Source organism: Lepidochelys kempii, chromosome 7 (genome assembly GCF_965140285.1).
Source record: "Lepidochelys kempii isolate rLepKem1 chromosome 7, rLepKem1.hap1, whole genome shotgun sequence".
In the NCBI taxonomy this organism is placed as follows: domain Eukaryota; kingdom Metazoa; phylum Chordata; order Testudines; family Cheloniidae; genus Lepidochelys; species Lepidochelys kempii.
This window is the reverse complement of record NC_136386.1, coordinates 81,623,053-81,642,869: the sequence shown is the minus strand read 5'-3', so window position 1 is coordinate 81,642,869 and position 19,817 is coordinate 81,623,053. Positions and strand designations below refer to the sequence as shown.

At 44.4% G+C, this 19,817-nt stretch overlaps 1 protein-coding gene across 6 annotated transcripts in view; it reads right to left on the bottom strand.

The window, feature by feature from the left end:
• TET1 (tet methylcytosine dioxygenase 1) overlaps positions 1-19,817 on the bottom strand; it is a 132,150-nt gene that overhangs the window by 65,749 nt on the left and 46,584 nt on the right. For all 6 annotated transcript variants that reach the window (XM_078853811.1, XM_078853810.1, XM_073353482.2 and 3 more), the window contains 3 exons: positions 17,060-19,616; positions 12,709-12,799; positions 11,989-12,082 (listed from right to left, as the gene is read on the bottom strand). In XM_078853811.1, coding sequence (XP_078709937.1) covers positions 11,989-12,082; positions 12,709-12,799; positions 17,060-19,616 — 2,742 coding nt within the window. The remainder of the gene's footprint in view (positions 1-11,988; positions 12,083-12,708; positions 12,800-17,059; positions 19,617-19,817) is intronic.

The window sequence follows — 19,817 nt, the reverse complement described above, 5'->3', positions numbered from 1 at the left end:
GCATTCACCTTGTCAATATGGCACAGAACAAGGAGATGGTAGCTGATCACATATTTATTACACATACAATTTTGAAATCTTAGGCAAAATTCTGACCTGGAGTATGTAATAAGCCAACACAATTTGATGATGAATAAACAGAAGTCACAAAAATGCAAGTCTGTGGAAGTTATTCTGTCAGTGTATAAGAATATAATGAGCCCAATGTTTACATTGCTTCATGCAGTTTAGCTCATTTGATTATAAAAACAGTATTACAGGTACTGCTGACAGCAGCCAAAGTGCTAACAGAATTTAAAGGGGGAAATTATGGTCTTACTGAAGTCAATGGGAAATGGAAACTCCTTATTCTTGTCCACTCAGAGTTAAATATGATCTATTAGTAAATTTGTAAATTTAGTTTTCTCTCATCACATTCACAACATTATTTGCTTCATACAGTACTTTGTGACTGTGATTGGTGGAGAACAGTGCAAACATTTTCTATAAACAGACACATTTTACAACAAAATTTCTTCTGCCATGCTCAAATCCCAAATGTAGCCACTTTCCATGAACATTTGCATTGAGAATATAAATTGTAAATTCTGACACACAGGCCATGTCTACACTACGAAAGTACTCTGATTTTACAGAAGTCAATTTTTGGGAACAGACTGTATAAAGTCGAGTGCATGCGTCCACACTAAGCACATTAATTCGGTGGTGTGTGTCCACAGTACCGTGGCAAGCATCAACATTCCGAGAGGTGCACTGTGAGTAGCTATCCCACAGTCCCTGCAGTCCCCGCTGCCCACTGGAATTCTGGGCTGAGCTCCCAATGCCTGATGGGGCCAAAAATTTGTCGAGGGTGTTTATGGGTAAATGTCGTCACTCAACCCTCCCTCCATGAAAGCAACGGCAGACAATCATTTCACGCCCTTTTCCCTGGATTGTTGAGCAGACGCCATAGCACAGCAGGCATAGAGCCCATTCAGCTCACCACAGCAGTTATGACCATTATAAACACCTTGCGCATTATCGTTCAGTTTACGCAGAACCAGAACCTGAAAAACCAGGCAAGGAGGTGACGGAAGCACGGTGATAAGGACATGAACACAGATTTCTCTAAAACCGCGGTCCCCATCAATTTGGAGATCATGGTGTTACTGGGGCAGGCTCATGCCGTGGAACGCCGATTCTGGGCCTGGGAAACAAGCACAGAGTCGTGAGGCCGCACAGTGTTGCAGGTCTGGGATGATTCCCAGTGGCTCCGAAACTTTTGCATGCGTAAGGGCACTTTCATGGAACTTTGTGACTTCCTTTCCCCTGCCCTGAAGCACAAGAATACCAAGATGAAAGCAGCCCTCACAGTTCGTAAGCAAGTGGCAACAGCCCTGTGGAAGCTTGCAATGCCAGACAGCTACTTGTCAGTCGGTAATCAATTTGGAGTGGGCAAATCTACTGTGGGGGTTGCTATAATGCAAGCAGCCAACGCAATCATTGAGCTGCTGCTATCAAAGGTAGTGACTCTGGAAAATGTGCAGATCATAGTAGATGGCTTTACTCCAATGGGATTCCCTAACTGTGGTGGGGCAAAAGATGGAACGCATATCTCTACCTTGGGACCGCAGCACCAGGGCAGCCAGTACATAAATCGCAAGGGGTACTTTTCAATGGTGCTGCAAGCACTGGTGGATCACAAGGGGTGTTTCACCAACATCAACGTGGGAAAAGTTCATGACGCTCACGTCTTCAGGAACTCTGGTCTGTGCATTTGGATGTTTAAAGGGTCGCTGGCGCAGTTTACTGACTTGCTCAGACCTCAGTGAAACCATTATCCCATTGTTATTGCTGCTTGCTGTGTGCTCCACAATCTCTGTGAGAGTAAGGGGGAGACGTTTATGGCGGGGTGGGAGGTTGATGCAAATCACCTGGCTGCTGAATACGCGCAGCCAGACACCAGGGCGGCTAGAAGAGCACAGCAGGAGGCGCTGCGCATCAGAGAAGCTTTGAAAACCAGTTTCGTAACTGGCCAGGGTACTGTGTGACACTTCTGTTTGTTTCTCCTTGATGAAAACCCGCCCCCTTGGTTGACTCTAAATTCTCTATAAGCCACCCGCCCTCCCCCCTTCGATCACAGCTTGCTTGCAAAGGAAATAAAGTCACTATCATTTTAAAAACATGTATTCTTTATTAACTGATTATAAAAATAGGGAGATAACTCACAAAGTAGCCCGGGTGGGGTGTGGGATGAGGGAAGGAAAAGGACACTTCAAAACTTGTTGAATGACAGCCTTCTGTTGCTTGGGCTGTCCTCTGGGGTGGAGTGGTTGGGTGCCCAGAGCCTCCCCCCTGCGTTCTTGGGCGTCTGGGTGAGGAGGCTATGGAACTTGGGGAGGAGGGAGGGCGGTTAAACAGGGGCTGCAGCGGCAGTCTGTGATCCTGCTGCCATTCATGAACCTTCACAAGGTGCCAGAGCATGTCCGTTTGATCCTGCAGTAGCCCCAGCGTTGCCTCATGCCTCCTCTGATCTTCCTGCCGCCACCTCTCCTCACGTTCATCGGCCACTTTCCTGTACTCTGCTATTGTGTCCCTCCACACATTCTACTGAGCTTTGTCAGTGCCGGACGACTGCATGAGCTCAGAGAACATTTCATTGCGTGTGCGTTTTTTCGCAGGCTTATCTGAGATAGCCTTTGGGACAGAGGAGGGAGGCTTGAAACATTTGCAGCTTCTGGAGGAAAAAAAGGGAGTGAAGTATTTTAAAAGATACATTTTACAGAACAATGGCTATACTCTTTCACGGTGAACAACACTATTCACATTACATAGCACATGTGATTTTTGGTACAAGATCGCATTTTGCATCTTATATCGAGTGCCTGTGGCTTTGGTGTTGGAGATCACACACGCAGTGCCGGGCAACAGAATTTGGCTTGCAGGCAGCCATGGTAAGCCATAGACTTTCGGCTTCTGCAACCTTCATAACAGCAGCGCCGTCCTCTCCCATACCAAGCAAAGCACGTTGAGTTAGCCATTTAGTGCTGCAGTTTTCCTGTTAACATGCAGCAGCAGAAATCAAACTAACGGCCCCACCCATCCAATTCTCTGGGATGATTGCTTTACCCCTCCCCCCACTGCATGGCTGGTATCAGGGAAGATCCCTGCTAGCCAAACATGAACAGCTCAGTGCCAATGCGCCCCCCCCACCTCATGGGTAACTGTGGGGAGGATTTTTTTTCAGCCATAGGCAAACAGCCCAGCAGGAACGGCCACCTCTGAATGTCCCCTTAATTAAATTCCCCTATTTCAACCAGGTTACCATGAACGATATCACTCTCCTGAAGATAACACAGAGAGATAAAGAACAGATGTTGCTTGAATGCCAGCAAACACCGGGACCATACGCTGCCAGGCTTTGTCATGCAGTGATACCAGATTACTTGCGACTAGCATGGCATGGTAAAGTGTCCTACCAGGGAGGACGGAATAAGGCTGCTCTCCCCAGAAACCTTCTGCAAAAGCTTTTAGAGTACCTCCAGGAGACCTTCATGGAGATGTCCCTGGAGAATTTCCGCTCCGTCCCTAGACATATTAACAGTCTTTGCCAGTAGCTGTACTGGCCACGAATGCATCCCAAGTCCTCAGGGCTACTTAATCATTAAAAAACACTTGCTTTTATAACATGTATTATATTTAAAAAGGTACACTCACCAGAGGTCCCTTCTCCGGCTTCATTGGGTTGGGAGGTTATTTCAGTCAGGATGATAAAAAGATCCTGGCTGTCGGGGAGAACGGTGTGCTGTGAGCACGCCTCAAGCTCGTCCTCCTCATCTTCCCTGTCCGCAAAATCCTCAGGCATGGCGGAGAGTACCCCATCATCGTAGTCCACGGACCGGGGTGGGGTAGTGGTGGCGGCGCCCCCTAGAATTGCATGCAGCTCAGCGTAGAAGCGGCATGTCTGGGGCTCTGTCCCAGAGCATCCGTTTGATTCTTTGGTTTTCTGGTGCGCTTGTCTGAGCTCCTTAAGTTTCAGGCGGCACTGTGTTGCGTCCCTGCTGTAGCCTCTGTCCCTCATGGCCTCGGAGATTTTTTGAAATGTTTTGGCATTTCGTCTTTTGGAATGTAGTTCTGATAGCATGGATTCCTCTCCCCATACAGCAATCAGATCCAATATCTCCCGTTCGGTCCATGCTAGAGCTCTTTTTTGATTCTGGGACTGCATGGTCACCTGTGCTGATGAGCTCTGCATGGTCAAACAGGAAATGAGATTCAAAAGTTCCCGGGGCTTTTCCTGTACACCTAGCCAGTGCATCGGAGTTCAGAGTGCTGTCCAGAGCGGTCACAATGGTGCACTGTGGGATAGCTCCCGGAGGCCAATACCTTCAAATTGCGTCCACACTAACCCTAATTCGAAACAGCGATGTTGATTTCAGCGCTAATCCCCTCATTGGGGAGGAGTACAGAAATCGGTTTTAAGAGCCCTTTCTGTAAAAAAAAAATGGCTTCGTTGTGTGGACAGGTGCAGGGTTAATTTGATTTAACGCTGCTAAATCCGACATAAACTTGTAGTGTAGACCAGGCCTAAGTATCTGAACTGAAAACAGTATATTTTATATGGGACGGAACTCTACTTAATAATAGAGGGAAGAAGTTCCTAAAATCGCTTTCCAGAACCTTTGCACGGTGTCAGTTAAACTAGCCAGACAAGGATTAGAACGCTCTCATACTAACTAGAGCCAAAAGCTGAACCCCACACTTAAAGAGTTCACTATTGCACCACATAATACTCACTGGTTTTACAGATTAGGAAGTATTGCATTATACAATAATTAGGGCTGTCAATTAATCACAGTTAACTCAAGTGTACTGTGCTCACTTTATATTACAATATCTGTACTGTAAAAAAGACAAACAAAAAATAGCATTTTTCAATTCACCTCATACAAGTACTATAATGCAATCTCTTTTTCGTGAAAGTGCAACTTCTAAATGTAAAACAAAACAATGTAAAACTTTAAAGCCTACAAGTCCACTCAGTTTTACTTCTTGTTCAGCCAATCGCTAAGACAAACAAGTTTGTTTACATTTATGGGAGATAATGCTGCCCGCTTCTTATTTACAATGTTATTTGAAAGTGAGAACAGGCGTTCGCATGGCACTGTTGAAGGTGGTGTTGCAAGGTATTTACATGCCAAATGTGCTAAACATTCATATGCCCCCTCATGCTTTGATCACCATTCCACTGTGCACTTTGTATTCTGTGTTGTAACTGAAATCAATATATTTGAAAATGTAGAAAACATCCAAAATATGTAAATAAATAGTATTCGATTATTTAACAGTGTAAGTAAACTTAAATTAAATTAAATTAATAACTATTTTTTTAATCGTTTGACAGCCCTCGTTGATATGAAAGATCAATTCCTGTGGGGTCCATTTCCCCTAAGCTGTGAGATTTGGAAGCGTGCATCCCAGCCCATCAGGGAGACATCTGTAGTAATGATCCTCGTGGGAGTAGGCTGCAAGAATGGAACTCCCACACACACCTTTTGTGGATCCTTCCATCAGTTTAGAGAATAAAGGACCTTCCAAGGCACGGATGCCTGCCTGGATAGACTATGGTTGTTGGGAGTGTAGACAGTTCTCAGTCATTCCTGAAGACACCAGGAATGTAGTCTTGCTAAGGGTGTCACAAAAGTACTGGCTGCCATATGGCCCAGAAATTTCAGGCAAGCCTTGTGTTGTTTGTGGGCTCTGTTGTATTGCTGAAATGAGGCTGGACATTGTGGCAAATCTGTCCTTTGGCAAATATGTTCTCGCAGGAAGAGTCCAGAGTGGCCCCAATGAAGTCTATTAGCTCAGCGCGTGTGATGGTAGACTTTTCCTTGTTGATGCAAAGGCTGAGTGAGTGGAACAGAGAGAGGGCCGTGCTGGTTGCTATCTGTACCTCAAGAAATGAGCAACTTTTCAGGAGCCATTCATCCAGTAGGGAAAGATAATTATTCCCATCTGGCAAAGATGGGATGTGGGAGCCAAGAAAACTTTGGTAAAGACCCTTGGGGAGGAAGGTAGGACGTGATACTGTTAGTGGTCCCAGCCAATCACAAAACATAGGAAACATCTGTGCAAAGGGTGTATGGTGATATGAAAATAAGTGTCCTGAAGATTGAGGTGACAAACCAATCTCCCAGATCCAGAGAGGGAATTATCACTGCTAGGGTTACCATCCTGAAGCATTGAGAGCCAGGGCCGGATTAACTTTTTGTGGGCCTGGCGCCAAACATATTTGTGGGCCCCCGTGTGGAATGAAGGAGCCAGGAGCAAGAGCACAGCGGGCAGGGTGAATTTGATTTAAATCATGATTTAAATCACTACTCAGGAAGACTTGATTTAATCATGTTTTTTCTACATAAAAGTGCATTCTTGTTGGTTGTTATAACCTTAATACATATTCTTCGCAACTCAGAGATAGATGTAGGTTTCATTTTTAGAAGGTACACTATATATTTTTAAACAGTGATTTATTTTGAAAACTTTTCAGATGAGTTTTACAGCTATATCAGAAAATGAATGATTGTTTGATTATTTCATTTTGAAACTTTGCACTTTTAGAGAGAGGTAAGGAATTGACTCTGTGTACACAAATTTGCAGAGGGACAATAAAGTTGAGGTCTGTTATTTCTCACCTCTATATATTATTTATTTATTTTAAAACATTTTTGCTTTTAACAAGCATGTTACCTTTGGAGACACAAATCCACAGTTTGAGAACTGCAAAACTAAGCATCTCTAATGGTATCTTCTAGACTGAGCACCAAGTCCCATTGGGTAGATAGAAAGATTAATCTAAATCTATACAGAAGCCTGTGGAACCCCATAGGATTGGGTCCCTAATCCATGAACTATTAGAACTCATTTACATAACTTTTTTAAACATTACATGAATATATTGTCTCATTCTATAGAATCATAATTTATAATCCCTATTCCATGATGAGATTTAATGTATCTTTAAATAGGTTTTTTCCTCAAAAAGCATTTTACCAAAAAAATCCTACTTAAATAAAAAAAAGATTTTTTTTTTAAATCATGGATTTTTATCCACCCTGACAGCGGGGAATGATTTGGGGGGGGGGGGGGGGAAGAGAATTGGTCCCCAGATGAAGTGAGGCAGGGGCCGGGGCAAGATGAGCACAGTGGGGCATGGGGCGGGGGGAGGATTAGTCCCTGCTGACTGGAGCAAGGCAGGGGCCGGGGGCAAAAGCACAGTGGGGTGGGAGCAACGGTTGGTCCCTGGAGCAAGGGAGGGGCTGGGGGTAAACTGCAAGCATAGCAGGGCTGGGGAGGGGATAAGCAGGATCCCATCCCCGTCCCTACCCACACAGAGCAGGTACCTACCTTCTCGCTGGTTCTAACCCATTCTCTTCGTCTCTCTCTGCACTGAGCTGCCCCTCCTCCAGTGTGATGAAGTGGGAATGTTCTTAATGTTTTCTCTGAATACTGTGTGGGTGCCTCAGTTTCCCCTATGCATTTCTTAAGTATCTAGGTGCTGGGATAAGGGTGTGTGATTGTTGCAGAGCGCTAGGCAGGTGTGATGCTGTCTTCACAGAGAATGGCTGACAGGAATGCAGGGTCTGGCCAGGAGTTAGGGTGCGGGAGGGGGCTCAGGGTTGGGGCAGGAGGTTGGGGTGTGGAGTGCTTACCTGGAGCAGCTCCTGTTTGGTGCAAGGGGTGCAGATGGGAATGGAGGGGGTGCAGGAGCTCCCATTTGGTGCTCAGGGTGGGGGTGGGGATGTGGGCGGAGGGTTCAGGAGTCAGGGCATGGGGGAGCTGGGGATGGGGGGGGGTGCAAAAGTCAGGGCTGGGGTTGTGGGGGTATGTGAGGGGCGTGCAGGAGTCGTGGGGGTGCGTGGTGGAGGAAGAATGAGTCAGGGCGGGAGGCTGCAGGTGTGTGAGGGGGGTGCAGGAGTCAAGCAGGGGGCTGGGGATGTGGGCTGGGGTCGTGGGGGTGCTCCCAGCCCTGAGTGGCTCACGGCAGGGGGCTGGAGGGGGTGTGCCCCGATTTCACCCCCTTCCCCAAGGCCCCACCACGCCTCTTCTCTACCTCCTCCCCCAAGTGGCGAGCTCCCTACGGCCCCGCTCCTCACCCTCCCTCGTGCTGGCAAACAGCTGTTCAGCGGCGGGAGAAGTGCTGGGAGAGGCAGGGGCGGGAAAGTAACATGCTCGGGGAAGGGGGGGAGGAGCTTGACTGCCGGTGGAGCCTGCCTTGTTGCAGCAGGAGTCCGCAGGACCAAGCTTCTGCCCACTGCCCCCGCAGGAGAGAGTGGGGGTCAGAGAAGAGTGGGCAAGGCCAGGGTCCCTTTGGAATGTGAGCCCGGCGCCATGGTAAACCCAGTACTGCTGAGAGCAGACAAAGGTGTTCAAGGTCCTGAGATCCAGAACTGGTCGCCCATTCACCCCCTCTCCCTGGATTTTCTTTGGGATGAGGAAGTATCGGGAATAAAACCCTTTTCTGACTAAATCTGGGGGAACACATTCGATCACTCACAGTGTTAGGAGGAATTGTATCTCCTGCTTCAAGAGAACCTTGTAAGAAGGGTACCTGAAGAGGGATGGGGTAGGTAGGGGCATGCAGTAAGGACAAGACCTGGATGGAATAACCGGTAGAAATCACCTCCAAGATCCTCCTGTCTGAGGTGATGAGCCCCCAGGAAGATAGAAAATGAGAGCAATGGTCCCCATAAAGGTGGAGAGGGGAAAGGTGCAGCATAGGATCCAAACCAGGAGGGTGTTCATGACCCTCAACCAACGGTTCAAAATGGTTGTTTTGAGGATGTCGCTTTCTGGGCGTTCGCTGTAGAGCAGTGGTTCTCAAACTTTTGTACTGGTGACCCCCTTCACATAGCAAGCCTCTGAGTGCAACCTCCCTATAACACTTTTTAATACATTTAACACCATTATAAATGCTGGAGGCAAAGCAGGGTTTGGGGTGGAGGCTGACAGCTTGGGACCCCCCCATGTAATAACCTCACAACTCCCTGAGCGGTCCCAACCCCCAGTTTGAGAACCCCTGCTGTAGAGGTTGGTCCTCTCTTAGTGAACCTGGGCTTCTTCATAGAGAGTTCAGCTGTTCTCATGTGCTCGTAGTGGACTGTGTGAGACCATTGAGCCGCCTGTAATCTACTGTATTTTCCCTTTGCCGCAGGTGGCCCAGAGAGCATAGCGTCACCTGAGAATCTTTAAGAGAATGAAGTGACACGTGGCATCACTAAGGGCCCCTCAAAGGGAAGATCCTTGAGGGTAAGTAGGCTCCAGGAGGTGAGCTGGTTCTGGTTGAGTGTGTCTCTTGGAACCCCTCAGCAATGATGATTCATGCTTTCCCATAATTCAAAGGTCCTAATGAAGCAGGAGCCTGGATGGTACTGGGGACTCTGGATAGAGACCCTCAGGAGTCAGTATGTCAGGTGGCTTTGGAGGCAGTACTGAAGTGTGATCGGTATGCCTTTAATGTCTGGCTACAGAAGATGATACTGATGACAGTTTTGGCTTGGCTCTGGAGTCCTTGTGTTTCAAAGACACTGAGTCTGGTGCCGATGCCAGTGCCACTCTGTTTACCTGATGGCTTCTTGGTATGCAGCATAGTCTTCTTAGCTGGTCCTGTGGCCTTGGTACTGGAGGGGAGGGACCTTCAGCTGTACCCATGTGAGGACACTAGATCTCCTGAGACCCAGATCGATAGGGTGACTTTCCCATTCTCTTATTCCCATTCTGGAGAAAGAGGTCTTTTCTTTTTTGAGGGTCCAGATGGTGTTGAAGGGCCCCCAGGATCTTTGTTTAATCTTGCAGCAGAGATGGTTGCCAGGGCTTTCTGAGCAACTGGATCCAAAGTATAGGGGGTGAATCAGACCCGCACCCCAACCCCAAGTCTCACAGAGTGCTTTATCAACAGGAGTTTTAGTCTGTCCTCCCTCAGTTTCTTAAATCTGCTTTTAAAACCTGAGAAGATCTTACATTTGGAAAGGATGTGAGTCTGACCTTAGGCCAGTGGCCCTCAACCTTCCCAAACTACTGTACCCCTTTCAGGAGTCTGATTTGTCTTCAGTACTCCCGAGTTTCACCTCACTTTAAAACTACTTGCTTACAAAATCAGACATAAAAATACAAGTGTCACAGCACACTGTTACTGAAAAATTGCTTACTTTCTTATTTTTACCATATAATTATAAAATAAATCGACTGGAATATAAATATTGTACTTATATTTCAGTATATAGTATACAGAGCAGTATAAACAAGTCACTGTCTAGATGAAAGCATAGTTTGTACTGAGTTTGCTAGTGCTTTTTACGTAGCGTGCTGTAAAATTAGGCAAATATCTAGATGAGTTGATGTAATCCCTGGAAGACCTACGTGTACCCCAGGTACGCGTACCCCTGGTTGAGAACCACTGCCCCAGGCAGCAGAGGCAACTTGAATGTCCATTTTCATGGGGGGAAAAGATCTATGGCTGACTGGGCAGGGTTTGAAGCCCAGGGTGTTGGGCATAACCCATATACAAGGCTGCAGATCAAGGCCCAGACTGGGCAAAAGAAAAAGGGAAGGGAATGCCCACCCCACTCCTCAAAGCTTAAATTGTGCTAAATAACAAAGAAAGAAACAAAGAAAAAGAAAGAAAATACCAAAGAAAAGAAAGGAAGATTAAGTGAGAGAGATAACAAGCTGCATAGTTAGGTAACAGACACTGAGACACTGTCTTAAGCCACAGGCAGTAGAGAAGTAACTGGAGGGACGGTGGGTCTGCCCCCTCCCTATATACCCTCGTATCCGAGCACAAGCATGTTTAGGGTGCAGGGGCAGACCCACGGACACTGCTGATGAATGCACTTGCTGATGTGAAGTACCCACATCACCTCCATTAAGATTTTCAAAACCTAGTTGCAAGACTTCTGCCTCCATTAACTGTTCCAGCAAGAATAAAGACAACCAGTTCTTTCCTAGCTCTTTCCTGAAACTTGTCTCTGTTACCACATTTCCTGGCTTCCATAAAACAATAAGTGATACAATCATAGGGACACTATTCGAAAAAGAGTATTTATTTTCCTCTATGAAAAAAACTTGACAATCTTTTTTGGGGTCCTCAATTCACTTAAAATGGATGAATTTTAAAACATTACATGTACATATAATAAGGAACACTCGCTGTGCTAAGTCTAAAAAAATGATTTGGTCATTCCAAAATTATAAGTAATATGCACTTTCTAAATCTACCTCTGATTACATAGTCCTGAATGTCGCAATGAAAATATTTCTAAAATCACCTCCATTAAGATTTCCAAAACCTAGTTGCAAGACTTCTGCCTCCATTAACTGTTCCAGCAAGAATAAAGACAACCAGTTCTTTCCTAGCTCTTTCCTGAAACTTGTCTCTGTTACCACATTTCCTGGCTCCCATAAAACAATAAGTGATACAATCATAGGGTAAAAACTAAATGCCATAGCACCTACATTTCTGAGATCCGAGTTCACTTCCTCAAAGATAGTAGTGAGTGCCACGGTATCTCAAAGCTACACTTCTTTATCCACTTCCACCACACTTTGTTTGTTGTCTTCAGGCACTTACAGAACTGAAAGGTGGTTTTAAAACGTCATTGCATAGCTTTCCATCTCTCCTGAGCAACCATGCCTTCCTTTATCTCTTTTACTCACAGTAACTTTGTTCACTAGGGACTCTACCTTCCAAAAACTGTCATGATCCTCCTTTTCTTGATTTGGTCACTTCTCCTTTGAGCACCTTTCTGTCTTTCTGTAGTGTAAACTACATTACGACACAATGAACCAGAGCTTAAAAATATAAAACGATACCATGAGTGTACGTTTTCCTCAGCTGTAACGGTAAGGAGATATCTATGAAGAACTAGATATTCAGCCAAGAATCAGGTGCTATTTATGCTGCAAAACTATAATGTCAAAATGTAAACACATTAATGTAATAGAAAAACTTACCCATTTGGCAATCGGACACCCCTGAGAGCTTTTTCCTTCCTTGCCTGTATAAACCACTACCTCTATTCTGACAGCACTTCCTTTTGCTCCATACCTGCATAAAATAAAAAGTTTATGAATATAAACTAGACTCCTTTTGAACACCTGTTAGTAGTTTAAACTGGGAACTGGAAAGAAACAAAATATTTATCTATTTTAAGATGTGAAAAAGCACTTTTTACATTAAAAATAAATCTGCAAATACCACTTTAAAATCCTCCTTTCCTCCCCCAACAAACTACTGCTACTAGGGTTGTGTCATTTTGGAAATAGAAATTATCTCTTTGATTTCTGTATGTAGAGAATGTGTTCTATAACTTCATTTATTCTTTCGTTATTTTGACCCCTTTCTCTATTTCTGCATATATATATTTGCCTGTCTGCCTACTGGGCTCTTGAGAACCAAATCTTGACTTCCTTGGGAGTTGAAAGAACCCAGAACTTGGCAAGACTGGAAATAGCTTTTGCTGTAAAAAGATGACAACATTTGGTGTTGATGCAACAGTTCACTCCACGTACATCAGAAAGAGAAGATGTGGTACCAATAATTACTGGGGGGAAAAGAAGTGAAGGCTGGCAAAGGCCAAACATAATGTCAGCCATACCATATTATTTTCTTCTTTTATGTTTATATAATAATAAATCATTTTTATCACTATATAGTGAACTGATTTTTCTCACCTGTTTTCCATTATTTCCCTGACAGCAGCAACACTTGGTCCTGTCCCAAGGTGTGTATAATATGGGCCTTCATCTTTCTCTATAATTTGCTCTGCAGGAAGGATGAGAAAAATAAATTTGGCATTTACAAAATTTATTTACAACATTAAATAATAACCATACAAGTTTGTTACAGAATTATCCCTTGAATTAAATGCATAAAATCTTAAAGCCTTTAATCATGATTAATACGTAGTATATTAATAGGCCTCTTCTTAAAGAAGCAATAAAATGCAACCTTTGTGAAATTTGCTATCTTCCATAACCTGATGATGGACTTTTTCCTTGACACTATAAATAAATCAATTAATAATAATAATAACAATATTTTGCACTTCTAGAGCACTTTCTATCAGAGATTTACAGTATTTATAAATATTTATGAATTAAGCCTCACAATACCCCTGTGAAGTAGGGAAATTTTCTTACTTCATTTTAGACATAGGGGAATTGAAGAATAGAGAAGTTAAACCCAGTGTCACACAGGAACCTATAGCAGAACTGGGAACATGACACAGATCTCCTTACTATTTGGTGCTTTATGCACAAGATCAGAATTTTAGGACCAGAATAAGAAATCAGCCCCAATGGGCATGTTCTATTGTTTGATCTGTTCACACAAGCTGGGGAGTGAATCTACCCTGCACTAACCTGCCACAGACTAACTTTATGGACGCTGCTGATGCACATTAACAGTTTGTTAATGTACTTTGATCTAGTTCATTTTCAAAGAGGACTAATCAATGAAGCTTTAATGTGGATCAGCAGAGTCCACAAGGATGATTAGTCTGCAGCAGACTACTGCAGGGTAGATTTACACCCCAGCTTCCAACGAACTAATGATATGTCTACACTACACAGCTTTTAGCAACACAGCTGTATCACTTAGCCATGTCGCTAAAAGGCACGCAGTGTAGCCTCTGTTTGTCAGCAGGAGAGCAGAGAGCGCTCCTGTCGACAAAGCGCTGTTCAAACCAGCGCTTGTCGTCGACAAAAGTTTTGTCTTTCACGTGTCAGTGTAGACAGAGCCTAACTGTTCCTGTAGACATGCCCTTAATCGTTGTCACCTGAGTGCTTTGAAAGTCAGAAAGCATGAAAGAACTACATATCGCTGGTGCCACCCGTTAAGCAGTATCAGTAAATCTCTCAACACCATGTTGGTTCTGAAGGCCTCTAGCCAGAACTTTAGTTAACTTTTTTAATGCCACTCCTTAGAACAAATCAACCGAAACAGTTACCTGGTACAGCTAGTCAAAAACATTCCAACGAAACATCTTTCCATCAAAATTTGTCAATTCGTCAAAATTGAAATGTTCGGCAGAGACAGTTTGATTTTGTCAGTGTTCCCATGGAAATCTGCCTGATTTTCTCCCAGGTCACCTGCTTGGCTCCTGTCAGCCTGCCAGGTGGACTACCACAGGCTATATCTACAGGACAGACCTTACAGCGGCACAGCTGAACTGCTGCAGCTGTACCATTGTAAGGTCTCCCATGTAGCCACTCTATGCGGATGGTAGAGAGCTCTCCTGCCAGCATAATTATACCACCCCCAATGAGCAGTGGTAGCTATGTCAGCAGGAGAGCATCTCCCGCCGACACAGCACTGTCTACACAGGCACTTTTGTCAGTGAAACTTATGTCAGTCAGGGGTGTGATTTTTTCACAGCCCTGACAAAAGTGCTAGTGTACACAAAACCCCAGAGAGCAGGGAATTCCTGGCTCCAGGCAAGCCCTGCCAAGGAGATGCCCAGAGCCACAGCCTCAGTCCCTTTTGTAGTGAATTTCAAAATGTTGGGGGGATGCAGGGGGGAGTTGTTCTGAATTAAAACTAAACCCATTTTCAAAATATTGAATTCTTCCATGAAGCAGAGTTACCTTTCTCCAGCCAGCTTTATTCCTTGGCCACCCTGAGTCCGGAAGGTGTCCTTTCATTGTAAGCTTTGAAGGCCTATAGGGTCCACAATCCCTACCCACAGCATTCTCCCATGTAGGGTATGTCTACACAGCAGTGTGAAAGCCTGGGCTCAAGCCAAACTCCCTTTGCACTCACACATCACCTGTGCTAACCTCGGGCTCAGACCCAGGGTCCCAAGACCTTGTAGGGCTGGAAGGTCCGAGCCTGTGCTAAGCTGGTACCTACGGTCCAAGCCCTATTGCTTTCCTATGTGCACATGGCCCTGGTTTAACTTGGGTCCCAGAAGTCCTCTGGATCTATCCCAGAGTTCCCAGCGGCAGAGAAGCAGTGCTGCAGGCAACCAGTGTAGCGGCGGGAAGCGCCATTACTGCCTAGCCAAGTGTGCTCCCTCTTCCTGCTCTGGCTCCTCTTTGCTGCTGTGCAGAGCTTGCCCAAAGTAGGGAGCAAAACTGACAGGTGGTACGCGGCTCGCAGCTGCCAGGATTTTGGGGGTCATCCCTGCCCCAACTGTGCTGAGCTGGGCTCTCTGCTGCTCCCTCTCCCTGCAGGGCCATTATTTGATCCTGCTCTACTTTCTGTTCCTTGCTCCCAGGAAGCCCCTGCCGTCCCTGAGGTTGCGTGTGCAGAGGTGCCTGGGTAGCATGTACTGTGAATGGGAGCCAGCCCCAAAACTTCCCCACAGTCTCCTGGGGATCTTTTATCCCTGCCTCCTGGTGTGTGTGTGTGTGTGGTGTGTGTGTGTGTGTGTGTGTGTGTGTGTGTGTGTGTGTGCAGGGGGTGGGGTGGGGCCAGGGATAAGTTATCCTCCAGGGAAGGGGTGCTGGAGCACACTGCACTCCAAGACCTGGAGATGTACTTCTCAGTTTCACAGCTGGCAGCAGACAGGCTGGGGTTTGTGTGTGTTTTTCCTCTGAAACCTACATTTTATGTGACATTTCAAAACAAACAGACAAAAACAAATAAAACACAAACCAAACCAAAACACCTTCACTGAACATTCCATTTTAAAAATTAAGAATGACAAAGTTTCATTTTAATAGTTTGACGACCCTAGAGACTGATGTCCTAATTATCTTCAGAACATGTTTCTGCCAATGTGACTCAGTCTAAGGGGTGGAGAGTCCAATTCTCAGATTAGATGGTCGATTAATATAAAGCCTTCTCAAACTGCAGCCATTGGTTCTACTGAGACTGCCACCAAATGAGTTAATTATGCAGCTTACGTACTTGGGGACTCCTTATGTGCACCTGAGTCCCATCAACAGCACTGCCACAGTTAAGAAACAGGGTGGGCAGTAGAGTTTCCCTACGTTGCACCACGTTCTTAGAGCTTGAGTGACGACATTGCTGTGTAGACATACCCTTAAACAGTCAACTTCACCCTGTGAGGATGCCCTGTGACTATGTAAGGCATCAAGGTCCCACACCATGGATACAAACTGTTATGCCGTTAGCCTCATCTCCCACACCCTATGTAAGGGCTTGTCTACACTACCGGCCGGATCGACGAGCAGCGATCGATCCAGCGGCCGGTGATTTATCGTGTCTACTATAGACGCGATAAATCGACTGCTGATCTTTCTAGCGTCGACTCCGGTATAGTGAAGACACCACAGTAAGTAGATCTAGCTACGTCAACTTCAGCTACATTATTCACATACCTGAAGTTGTGTAACTTAGATCGATTCCCACCCCCACCTCCTGTAGTGTAGACCAGCCCTCAGACTCTGCGATAACAGACACCCATAATCCTTCTGTAAGGACTCCCACAACAGTTGGGACAAACCAGTCACAAGGACCACCAATTAAGACATCATGACCACCCATATCTGTGCCCTATCTCAAATTCTAGGTATGAATGTTGTCCCCTGCCTTGTCAGCCCCGAGCAGTCTTTAGAAGGCAAAAAATTCCCTGTGGCTTGGCCAATCTGTCACGTGGAAATTCCTTCTTAACCTCGACAATAACGACTGATGAACTGGAGCCCATTTCCATGCCCCAAGCCAGTGGTCACAAAGTCAAAAGTGGGAAGATGGCCCTTAACTGGAGGGATGAGTGAATGTCTCTCCCTTCCCACTGTTCATCTTTACATGCCCCTGAACTCCCTACACACACAGGCCAATCACTGATTTGGTGACTTAAAACTTAACAGCTGCAAGGCAGAGAAAGCCCATAAAACCACCTCACTGAAGTTACCCACATAAGATGGGGTGGTGGGAAAAGCACCTTCCTCCCTCCCCTTGATGCCTAATTGGCAAGGACCCAGCAAACAATGAGCCTCATGGAGACAGAGGTCTGCACATAAAAATATTAAAAGGGTGCTTTCTTCTATTAAGAGGAGTGATGTGAATATATATTATTTGAAAGTTGCATGCAATAATTACCTAATAGGCACTTACCAACACAGTCACAGATTGGAAATTCAGACTGTCCTTTTTTGGTAGGCGTATCAATCAGATTTTTTGTAGGAGTGTCTAGGAACTTCATAGGAGATTCAAGAAAACTGCTGAGGGTATTCTTTGCCGGAGAACATCCCAAGTCACCTATGCTCTGGGGGTTTTCAGTACCCAAACTTGTTGATGTCAGAACTGTAATTTCACCTGCACAATCTATATTCCTGAGAGTTTCTACTGTGTGTGGTAAATGGGTCTCACAACAGGTAACTGGGAGTGTTTGCAACTTCTGATCCAATTGTTGCTCTGCAGCATTCTCCTGAAAATTTGCATGGTCTTCATCAGATATCTCATTAGCTCTCTGGTTAGACTGATTAAGTGTTTGAGGCAAGGGATACATCTGAATGACATTCATTGTTTGCTGTACCTGAGAATTACTATATTTTTCTGTAAACATCTGTACATTTTCACTTGGTCTGTTTAAACACGATTCAGTTTTAAGTTGTGAAGCAACCATAGGATTACTGGAGAGCAGGCCATTATATTGTGAAGAGGTAACAACAATGTCACTTTTCAGTGGATCAATACCTTGTGTGTCATTGGAGCCTACAGTTTTGATGTGCTCAGTTACTACTTCACAGCCAAACAGCTTGTCTTTTGTTTTCTCCCATGGTACCTCAGGTAGATGTCTATGGATTTTTATCTGAGTTTGTGGAAGAAATAATCTAGTTTTTTGTTGTGATGATAAAGTACTTTGATTCAGTTCCTTCTGTACTTTGGTTCTGGGAGATTTTTTTTTTGATGCAGCTATTTTCAAATCCCGTGGCATGGTACGACCAAGTGGTTTTGATGATATCCAAATGTCCTGCAACTCATTATGCTGGTATGCCAACTGCTCTTGCTGTTTTTGATTATTTTCTTGATAGTCCGGTACTTGAGGCTTCTTTTTGTGTCTTTGTTTCCATGGTACAGTTTTTCCTTTTTTATGTGTTGGCTGTTTTTGCTTTACTAACAATGAACTATAATTGTGCCTTATAAACACAGACTGTTTTTTCTTCAGTAAGCACTGGTCCTGGTTATGTTTTGGCTGAATCTCATGTGATATTAGACTGAGAAGTGATGTCTTTACATCATTCTTCTGCTCTGGACTTGTCTGATTTGATTCAATTATTGCTGCAAGTTGAGTTAACTGTGTAGCTACATCTTCTTCATCCTGGCTGTGAATTCCTCCTTCCTTCATTGAAAAATTACTTTTCAAGTTCAGATCATTATAAGCTTTGTTTTTCTCAAACTGGCTCAGAATCTCCAATTTGCTACTTGTTTGATGGGCATTACATGAATTGTTGAAACACGTAGCAATGGTAACTTTATCATACAGAGAGTTTTTCTTGGTAGTATGACCTGAAGATGACTTTGCATTAGGTACTGAAACAGATAAATATTTGGTCTCTCTTGGGGATACATATGATCTATATGATCCACTGGTAGTATTAACAGATTTATCATGGGGTTCAGAAACAGTACTTTGGCCATTGTACAACACTGCCTTATTAAGGAGCTGCTTCTGTGAACGAGCACAGCGATTCAAGAGATGTTGTTCATTCTGTAAGTAAGTCTCTTTGATTTCTTTCAATGTAGAAGAAGTCAAAGAGCAGGAAATGTCCCTTTTGTAATTACGGAGTAAATGGGACGTTGTTTGTTCTGCATGTTCAATATTTTTTGTTTTATCTGGTGCAGATGCTTCTAATGGGGCTTCTGATAATTTTGTTAATGCTTCAATAGCTACAACCTGCTCTACAGTTAAGTTTCTGTTTTTAATCAGGGACAAAAAAGTTGGCTGAAGTGAGGAGTTTTCAAGTTGTGTCTCTTTGTTTGGTATTTTAACAGCACCTTTTTCAACATGGACTTCCTTCTCAGGCACAGGTGTATAACATGACCTTTCCTGTATATCCACAATGGAATTAGTTTGCAAAATTGAATTGTCAGATCCCTGAAAGGTCTTGCAGGTACAGTTTGACTTCTGCCTCAGGAAAACATTTCCTTGTTTTTCTGGATGAGCACAGCAAACACCAGTTGTCAAAGTGCTTACAACATTATTCAGATTAGCAGTATTTGTTTGATGTGAAGGGGAGTTGTTTTCTCTGCAGTTGTTTGTCAAATCTGCCCTTTCTTCTACAATTACCTTTGTCAGTGACACATCAGATTCTGATGGTGGATAATGTATGTTTACAATGCCATTTCTAATGGTTTGTGCAAACAACTTTTTTGGCTCAACTAATTCACTGGGAGAGACTGCTCTTTCTTCTTCAGAATTTTTCAGGTGTTCATTATCTGTCACAGTTCCATGGATATCTCCATTGACACAGATGCTAAATGATGGTTTTTCATTATCTGTCCACTTCTCTGCTTCTAAGCCTGTCATGCTTTCTTTTTCATTAGACTGTACATTTTCAAAGGGCACTGTTTGATTTGTTTTCACCCTGTATTTTTCACCATGACTGCATATACTGCATTCCATGAGTCCTGGTCTGAGGCCATTTACTGGTTTGTTTTCTAAATCTGCCTAAAAAACAATACAAAAAATAGTTGTATCAGCTGTTTAAAATGTAAGGTAAGAAGCAGTGACCCTACACTAATTAAACCCTTTCATGGATGATGTAAGGAATGCCATGATTGAGCATTCACAAACAGAGCAGCTGCAGATAGCCAGTAGCACAGGCAATCCATAAAAGAAGATCTGAAGACGAAGGACTTGAGTCTCACT